Source organism: Etheostoma spectabile, chromosome 2, assembly GCF_008692095.1.
Source record: "Etheostoma spectabile isolate EspeVRDwgs_2016 chromosome 2, UIUC_Espe_1.0, whole genome shotgun sequence".
Classification (NCBI taxonomy): Eukaryota; Metazoa; Chordata; class Actinopteri; order Perciformes; family Percidae; genus Etheostoma; species Etheostoma spectabile.
Window position 1 is genome coordinate 10009958 of NC_045734.1, and position 10279 is coordinate 10020236.

At 40.9% G+C, this 10279-nt stretch overlaps 1 protein-coding gene across 1 annotated transcript; it reads left to right on the plus strand.

Moving 5' to 3' along the window:
* Window positions 1-380: 380 nt before the first annotated feature.
* Window positions 381-5245, plus strand: gprin3b (GPRIN family member 3b). The gene is made up of 2 exons (XM_032538780.1): window positions 381-742; window positions 2322-5245. Exon 2 carries the CDS (start codon window positions 2408-2410, stop codon window positions 4592-4594), a length of 2187 nt encoding a protein of 728 aa, XP_032394671.1. The 5' UTR covers window positions 381-742; window positions 2322-2407; the 3' UTR covers window positions 4595-5245.
* The last annotated feature ends 5034 nt before the right edge of the window (window positions 5246-10279 follow it).

Below are 10279 nucleotides of genomic sequence, written 5' to 3' on the forward strand. Positions count from 1 at the left end.
TATATATATATATATAAATAAATAGGCTACCTGATTCTACTCAGATACATAACCTGATATTCCTTAATGCACCCCTTCAAACAGACACATAGTATAAAGCACACAACACACACGCTATTCTTATAATATCCATATATAAATGATGCAAACAGATGCACTAAAATAAATGGAATATAACCTCCTGGAATTTTAACTGTGCCTCAGCACGCACATGATGCTGCTATTATCTACTTATTCAATTTCAAATGTAAGTGACTCTCCTATGGATGCCTACGGCTTATACAGCGCTGCCTCCATTCTCACCTTATCCCCCATTTCATCCATTCATTTATTGGTTGCTCCACGTTGCCTGCGCTGAGCCAGTTCAGTCTGGGATGACTATATACACACACACACACACACCATGAGAGGTCCATTGTGAACGGTCCACTTTTTCAAAACATGAGGCAAAGCTAATAAAGAGCTCAGTGAGGCAGCATCCATCAGTCGGACCGCAGTGACTCATTGCGCACGGTCGGTCAGTCAGTCAGTTAGTCAGTCAGTCAGTCAGTCAGGGGGCTTACATTTTGCACTTCGCTGTGGCGGATCAATGCGAATTAAAGACCTATATTCTGGCGGAAGGCGTGTCTTGGTGTCACATATAGGAGATGGTTTGCTACATTCATTTCTAGGGTTTAGCCTCATCTCACTGATACGGACGCGTGCGGCACCCCAAGAAACGGGACATAAAGCGTCTCTCAAGGTAAGCCACCCTCTTCTTCTCATTAGACTGTGGTTTTCCTTCGTGTCAGATGTTGAATTTGTCCGCAAGGTCATATCAAATAAACAAATCTCAGTGGCCTCTTAGATATCGGGGTGGGACAGAGCTGCAAATGTAGGCTCCATGACATATATCATAATTGGCCCGAATAGGTCGTGTGCATCACTTTAATGTATGTAACGTTGTGCATGAATTCACATTCTGGACACACTGTCTGTCTCTCTAAACTGCTGTAGGCAATTTTTAATTGTTGAATATGTAATTACAAATAGGATTGTGCTTTCCATAAACAGTTGCACTTTGAGAACAGACGACAGATGCGTAGTGGAATAGCACAAACAAATGGGCTACACCAGTCCATGACCCAAAACAGTAACCTACTATTCTATTTTATTCAAGTCACACTTAGCAGCGACTCTTTCAGATTAACAAGTGCATTAAGAGACACATTCTTCTACATCCTTGAGTAATGTATGTAGACGATACCTGATCTGTAAAAAACAAAATCGATTATGTTTGTTCTAGAGATGCTTATTGTTGTGAAAAAGGGGAATAGCATGAGTATAACCATTTTTTTCAGTGACATGTGCTGCACATTATGCAGAATGAATTCTCATCAGTAATGTCAGTGAAATGGAAATGCTCCCTGTGGTCCACTGAATTATCAATCGGATGTTCTTCCTCCTCTTTTGATGAAGCCTGTAGGCTGTTTTGTATGATTAAAGTCTCACTCACAGTGCAATTCATTTTTCTGACTGACACCAAATGATCAGATATCTCAGACATCTGCTGAGTACTGGCACATTACTTGCAGAATTGGCTCCGATGCTTTGACACTTAGGACACGTAAACGTAGCTTGACGGAAAAAGGGAGTTCAACTTGAGAATCGTTGGGAACACATAACTAATTTTTTTCTCAAACCAGACACGACTATTGGTTCCGGTGAATGTCCACTGAATGTGGAACATATACAGTTTTTAATCCGAAACATCATGTCCTTATCTGTAAGCACGTTTAGCCTACATTAGGTCAAAGTCTTATTTCTGCACTTTGCTTACTTTACTTGCAAGTTTGCAAACTTTTCCTTTCTTTAGTGTGACACAGCATTTCTGCATGCTCTTTAGGGATTATGGTTTAAGTAACACTTACAGTAACTGTCACCAATCAACATCACTGTTTAAAGAAACATAGCTTGTTATTTGCATTTCACATCATTATGATTTGGACAGTGTTGGTATTATAATTTTATGCTGTGGTTAATTAGATCTGTGGGCTCGGTGTCACATTAATCTTAATTCAAAACAGTAGTTGAATTGGGCAAATACGGGTCATTGACTGTTCTGGTGCTTTGCCTTTATTGTAACACTGATTATGTAAAATAATGTAAATGACAGTTCAAAGAAACAAACTGGAATGGCTAATTTACTAAATGCTCATCTTGGTCTGGACTGCGAGGCCTATGTAAGTCTGGTCTGATTATTTTTTGTCCAGTTAGTAAAAAGTGAAGCTCAATCATTAAAAAAAAAAAAAACTAAGTCTATTTCTGTTTTCTTCTTTTAGGGAATCACACAAAGTGACTGATTTTGCACATCTGTTTCCATCTTTGGATTACGACAATATTTAAGGACTGGAAAAGTAAATCCGGCATGGGAACTAACCCAAAAAGAACAGTGACCGTCCAGATGGTGCCTCAGCTGGCTGTGGTGGACACACTGGGCAATAAGGAGCCTAATGCCAACTGGACTAAAGAGCCCAACCTCAAACTCTCTCAAGTCAGTTCAAAACCCACCCACACATCTCCCGACCACAAACAGGATAACTCATCTCTGACTAATTCTCCCGCTAACACCACCCAAAAAACAGCTTCCAAGGGGGGTGAACCAGTTAACAGCACTGTGTCAGACAAACCACTACCAACTAATGATAACCAGATAAAGTCTGAGCTTGTGACAGGTGGAAACCAACTGATACAAGACCAGTCTCTGACAGGCCAAAGTGTGGGTGTTGCAGGAGGTGACCAGAGGGATTCTAACGCTAATGTGAAAATGTTAAGCCCGGCTAATGAAAAGGATATCTGTAAGGCCGATAAGTTGTCTGCTCTTTCAGCGACAAAGGTCGACATGCAGACCAATGCCTGCAGAATGAAGGGGCCAAGTGCAGCAGAGGAGAAGTGTGCAAAGCTGACATCCTCAGCCGCAGCACGAGAGGACAGTAATAAAAATGTTTCTCCAAATAATAAAAATCTTAATGCCTGTGAAAAAAGGCATACTACATCTGAACCACAACAGGATAATAAAGGGATTATTTTATCTCCCAAAAACAAGGACACAGCTGAACCACAGAAATATCAAGAGCCTGATCATAATCGTAGATGCTCACAAAGCTCTGTAAGTCTGCAGGAGACTCCCAAACCTAATCAAAGCAAGGAAACTGCTACTCTTAGCGGCACTACACCTCCGTCAATGAGCAAAGATGCACAGGCTGAGTCTACGAATAAGATTTCATGTTCAACGCTTCCAGAGAAGGATTTCCCACCAGTTAAGAAACCTACAGTCTCCTCAGATAAACATCAGCCAGTGTCTTCACAGAAGGATCCCTCCACTCTGCCCCAGGCTACACAAAACATGCCGGCAGATGGGCAGGTGTCTGTGGAAGCCAGCAAGACTAACACAGCTGTCCATGAAGGGCCGCAGCACTGTAAGCTTTTCAAGGAGGCTTCAACGATGACCTTATCTCCGTCATCCACTCCAGTCAGGCGGTGTCATGATATGGAGGTTCAGGCGGTAGCGAACATGTGCAGTAAGGCTGTGGCCACAAGTCCGAGCCTGCTGCCTTTCGCCGTGCCTCACAGGCCGAGCGATGGTGCAGTCCCCAGGGAGGCCACGCTGAGCCTGGCGGTAGTCTACCAGGAGGACAGGGGTGTGGCACTACATCAGATGAGCATGAGTTCTACATCCGCCTCTACTGATACGAGGTCAGAGAGACTCACTGTTGAGGCGGAGATGTGCCCAAACCAAAATGCTGGTGTAGTTTCCCACTCAGAAACATTGTCCCAGCAGCAAGACAAAAGGCTCGGAGCAAAGCCTAAAGAACCCGGGTCAACTCTGTGCAACACCCAGCCAGTTTATCAAATCAACATTGAACACAGCAACCCCAAGGAGGCAGAAAAGACAGGCGACTTCCAGGTTAAAACCGGAGTCCAGAAATCTTCAGCCAAAACAGCCCCTGCTGAAGCTCCCTCTCTCAAATCAGTAACAGCCCCAAAGACAGCGGGTGCTACCAAGTCTGGATGTGTTGACAGTAAAAATGCTGCGCTGTCTAAGGTTACTGTTACAAGCGGGGCCAGCAAGGCCCTGCCAACAACAACAGCAACAAACACCACATCAAAGCCAGCTGTAACTGAAAAAAAGGCTGAAAGTCCAAAACAAAAGGCTAAAGGAGGGGGTAAAGCCCCGAAGAAAGAGAAAAAGTCAGGCAAACAGAAGATAGAACCGGAGAGAAAGGATAAAGACGACGACCAGAAGCAGAAAGAAAAGGGGGTCCATGATGTCGTCTGGGATGAACAAGGGATGACTTGGGAGGTCTACGGTGCTTCTGTGGACCCAGAATCCCTTGGTTTTGCCATTCAGAGCCACTTGCAATGCAAGATCAAGGAGCAAGAGAGGAAACTGATTGTCCAGACCTCTTTCCGAAAATCAGTCTCTGGTGTCGACTCTCCGGGACATGGCAAGAAGAACAAAAGGAGGCAGCAGAACATTTTCAGGTCAATGCTGCAAAATGTCAGACGGCCCAACTGCTGCATGCGTCGACCTCCCTCCTCCGTCCTCGAGTAGCACAGCACAGAGGTAGCATATGTCAAACTCCTCCCTTTTCCTAGAGGGCAAAATGTTTGTCCCCCCCCCCCTCATCATGATTACAATGCCAAGTGAAAGCATTAATGAGACAATGATCCCTGTAAGTACGTAAGTAAGTGTACTGGAATGTTGTAGCATAAAGAGTCAAACTATGTGTGATGTTTGTGATCAAAGAAGGTAGCAAATAGTACTATAAAATGAACAACCCAAGACTTATTTTCTAGAAATAGATATTACAAAAAGAGAGAAAACTTCTAACCGTTTTTAAATAACAGAGGCAATAATAGTGAAACGCATGTTTGTTAGTTACAATGGCAGTCCAGACCTTCACAGTAAAAGGCACTGATCCACGGGGTAAACATATTTTTTACTGTCAGAACATTTGTGCAAGTGTGTTAAACCAACATCTCATTGCATTTGCTGCATTTATGTTAAATGTTTTTGAGGTGTTTTGGGGCCCTATATTTTTAAGATTGCTGCGTTTTCTTTTCATGCACATTTATTTTTTGTGAGTGTGATTACAGTGAGTTGTACTGTTGTGCAAAAAAAGGACTGTATGCATACATGCACTGTTTAATCTCTATTCTTCTTTGTTGTTTTTTTTTCTATTAAAACAACAAAAAAACTAAATTAAGATTTACATATTCTTCATTTTTGACCTATAGCATCCCTTAACTTATTTAAGCTTCTTTTTTAAGTTTATTAAAAAAAATAAACTTAAAAAAAAATAAAATTAAACCTGAATAATAAAAAAACATAAATCAAACACATCAATAGCTCAAAATGAGATAGCACTTCATTGCGTCTGAGCCAAGTGCACATCTCAGGGGATGTAAAAACAGCAGAAAACATCAACGCAATCCACAGGTGAGTGTCAGACTTCAGCTGAGAGTAAAGGTCAGGAACAGTTTCGGATCCCCTTACGGGGGCATGAGGTTTGTTCAGAGGCTAGTTAGCTCCCAACTCTTTCCTTTTGAGACAGAAGAGATTAACATCCCAAGTCTGCATGTGGGCCTAGAAGCAAATATGTTATAATCAATGCAAGTATTTAAATGAATCCAACAGTTAGCATTGCTTAGTTCTGTGTGAACAGAATATCTACAAGGACAAGGTTCAGTCAGCCAGAGAAAACACTTAGTGCATTTCTGTAAAACAGTTTTATAGTCAGTGAAGGACAGCAGAGACCCAGTCTTCGGGATATTTGTAAGATCAAGATGTACTATTTTGGGCATTGCCTTGTGAAGTAAGTCTGTATCAAAGATATGATTTTGGGCAGATCATTTGGAATAAGTGCAGTGCAAGAGAAGACACACACCTCAAATATCCGTCATTCAATGCAATCAAAACTTCATTTAGCGGCTATAGTGATATATTGTCAATGCCCCCTCATACAACCAACTCTTTAATCACACAGCTGTCTTAAAGATCCCATATTGTAAAAAGTAAGATTTCAATCTCTTTTGTGATTATTAAGCAAGTCTAGGTGCTATATACTGTACTGTGAAAGTATCAAAATGTTCAATCCACAGAGAAATGCACACAGCATGTCCCTTTTATTCTGTTTGGCACTGGATGCATTTTAAAGCATGCAACGAGTCGTTTAATCGATTTATTGATTGACAGAAAATGAATCGGCTACTATTTCGGGCTGTAACTATGAAAAGTAATGCACTGTAAATCGTATGTATTCCATGGATTTATTGCCGCATGCACTATATTGACTGCGGCTGTATAGGAGCGCTGCGGTCCGCATAGGGAGGAGGTCAGGGTGGATGGGTTATAAAAGACAGGGCTTTCAAGCGGGGGAGTGGAGTTTGTTTTCATTGTTTTCAAAAGGCTCAGCTTTGACTAAAACCTTTCATACTCCGAGGAATATTTCCAGAAAACAATTATTTGATGGTGAACACTTTCTTTCAGTGTGGATGTACTGTCCTGACCAGTGAGACGCTGATTTCAGGGGACTGCTGTTATTGTCTTTACAAGCATGTCACTTCCTGTTAATATCAGGATGTGGTAGCAGGGAGAAAAAAGTCCTCTTCGTACAGTAGTCTCTGTCACAACCTTTAAAGAGCAACACAGACTAAAGCGCCTAATCTTCAAGTCTTTTTTATTTTTGATTCACTAGGATCAGAGGATCACATATATGAAGTTGCACTTATATGTTACATCTTTCCTATACCTGCTCAGATCTGTGTAACAAGAGCAGTGAAATGTTTCTGGAAGGAGCAATAACCGCTGTGGCCCCTTTACCTACTCTTATTTGATACAAGTCTTAACCTACATGCAAATGGAAGGGTGCCAAACTGACATCACCAATTTGTGGAGTCATAAATTCAGCCTCAGGTAGATTAACGTGCGTCTCCCTCCTCCTGTTCCAGTCGAGGTCAGTTTCTCCTTTACACATCGACTCTGTCCATCTCCCCTTACTCACTGTGCCATTATGCCTGGTTTCCATTCGGAAGTGCAGATGAAATTTGGCCACAGGTGGTGGTTAACGCAGAGTGAGATTTATTCCAATGATAGAGAACATGGAGAGGGATTTCAAAGGCACATGGACAGATGCGTACTGCCCATTGCTATAGTTAGTAGAGAACAGGATTCAACTTGCTTTCAATATTCATCTCACTGGCTGTGTGCTCCGTGTCCTCCACGGGTATTTTAATGCATGCAGCAGGCACATAACTGCAGTCTATTTTATGATATGGGAAGAAATATCCAGCAGTGGAGCATACTGTTAACCCAAGGGTCTACGGCATACACTATAAGTTAGGGAGATGTACTCTTAGAATCTGGCCTGACAACTGTCCAAAAATTACAGTACAAGACTTGTCAAATCCAATCAAAAGCCCAAAACCAACAATGTGTTAGCCTTTCACTAGTTCCACATTTTTGGAAATACATTTGCTTTCTGGTAGAGAGTTAGATGAGAAGATTGATACCACTTTGTATGGAAATATGAAGCTTCAGTCAACAGCCCGTTAATTTAGCTTAGTACAAAGAATGTAAACTGGGTGAAATAGCTAGCTTGGCGCTGTCTAAAAGTAACACAATTCACTATACCAGCAGCTCTTATGCCAAAAACACATCAAGCCTGCAGCGGGCTGCCATGCAGTGTCTATAAAAACCTGCCGTACCCACTCCATGTTGCGGCTGTTGGATTTTGCAATGAAGTCTGCCTAAACTAAAAGTTGTAGTTAGTTGGATAGTTGATAACTTTTTGCACCAAAGTGTGGCAAGATTATACCCTCAGCCAATCATTAAACAGCGTCCTGTGACTCATGTGACATGTTGACCTATGTTATGTTGTGACTATTTCATTAAGGGTGTGTTTTCGCTGCAAAGCTCATTAGCAAAACATTTGATGGTGTTTGTTTAAATCAGTTTAGACAGAGAAGCCATTTGTTTACAAGCCAAGCTTGCTATTTCCCCTTGGATTCTACTCTTGACGCTAAGCTAAGCTAACTGGCTGCTGGCTCCAGCTATATTATAAATTAGTCCTTGATGAAGACATGGATTTTTTAGAATGGGCCATACAAATATAGTTTCATTTTCTTCTTAAAGTCTCTGTCCTATAAGAGCTGGGCTCTATAGTGTTCAGCTAATAAATAGGACGTTTGTTGGGGACTATTTTCAGCCGTGGATTAATACACTTTGGCTGCACTAGTATTTTCCGCAGCAGGACGATGTATGACTCAAAATAAACAGTAATAAACAGTGCCCATGATCATCATAATGAATAAAGTAACATTTTCAATTGTTTGGTCTGTTGCCCAAAGGCTTTGGCAATGGTTATTAAGGTAAATTCATTTTCAGTCATTGTTTTAACAGGATTTGTTGACAAAAGAAAGATAATCCTTCAGCTCAAATGCTAATGAACAAATAAAAAAGTCTTTAAAAAACTAAAGTATGGTAATGTACATTTTCACTTTAAAAGAAGTAAAAGAAGTTACTTTGTGTATAAAGTGATTGATTGTCAGTCTAGTAATTGTTAATTAATATGTTTGACAGAATGACAGAAGTGAAATCTTAGGACTAACACCCAGCTTCAGAGCAAAATAATAATCTTTTAAATGTTAGCACTTACCAAGGACCTCCCTGTCAGAAGCTAAAATGAAAGACTGATAGTCCGTGAGAGGCAGCAGTTGCCCCCGGTTCCAGCTCAAGGGTCTCCCCTGACTCACACAGAGATATTGAAACTAATATTGATACTATATGTAATACTTGATATTATTATTCTGGACAAGGGGGGAAACTGTGGCCCACCCTTAATGGAAAAAAACAGGGACTTTAGTGTGATGTGAAATATTTACTGGATTTTGTTATTTATAAAAGGAGAAATCATGCATTATTTACCTATTTGTATTTAAAAGGTTTAGGCATTGTCGGATTTGGTCTATCTTCGGTCATCGATTGATAAATCAGGTTCATAAGAGGCTATGTTTATCTACAGTTGATTGATTGATGACATAAATATCTTTGAGGATGCTTTGAGGTGCCAAATTAGGTATTCTGGCGTGGCAAAGATCAGATACTATCTTCCCCTGACTCAGTCCTATTTGAATGTCACAGCAACATTTCAAAGGGTAAACACCAAACATTGACTATGGGTAACTAAGCTTTAGCAGCAACATTTTTGATTTTTAGTTAAAGTCCCTCAGATAAGTCACTGTCCTGTTATTGGGATTTGAGATCTGCTTGCAGTTACCCAGTTAGCTCCATGAACACATTAGCTGTTCAGCTCTTATAGGCAAGGCAAGGCAAGGCAGCTTTATTTGTAGAGCACATTTCAGCAACAGGGCAATTCAAAGTGCTTTACACAAAATCAGTTAAACAGATAAAACACAAGTAAAAACAGTTAAAAATCATAAGCATTAAAAACCGGTAAAACACATGAATAGAATAGACACATAAAACACAAGAATAAAAGTTACAGTGCAGCATAAGAAATTTAAAGAAATGAGCAGTCATTTAAAGAAAGGCAGCATCAAAAGAAAGGTCTTCAGCCTTGATTTAAAAGAACGAGAGTAGCAGCGGATCTACAGGTTTCTGGGAGTTTGTTCCAGATAGAGGAGCATAGAACTGAAAGCTGCTTCACCCTGTTTAGTTCTGACTCTGGGGACAGAAAGTAGACCTGTCCCAGATGACCGAGAGGTCGGGTGGTCATATGTGTAGCAGATCAGAAATGTATTTTGGACCTAAACCGTTAAGGGATTTATAAACTAGCAAGAGTACTTTGAATCAACTTTGAGACACAGAAAGCCAGTGTAAAGACTTCAGAACTGGAGTGATGTGATCCAGTCTCTTGGTTTAGTGAGGACTCGAGCAGCAGCGTTCTGAACAGGCAGTGTCTGATTGATTTTTTAGGGAGACCTGAAAGACCCGTAACAGTAGTCAAGTCTACTGAAGAAGGCATAGGACCAGTTTTTCCAAATCCTGTTGACACATAGTCCTTTAACCCTTAATACATTCTTAAGGTGATAGTAGGTGACTGTGAATTGTCTTAATGTGGCTGTTAAAGTTCAGGTCTGAGTCCATGACTACACCAAGATTTCTGGCTTTGTCTGTTGTTTTTAACATCGTTGTTTACAGCCGAGCGCAGACTTTTTATCGTTCCTCTTTTGCTCCAAAAACAACCACCTCAGTTTTTCCTTCATTTAATTTCAG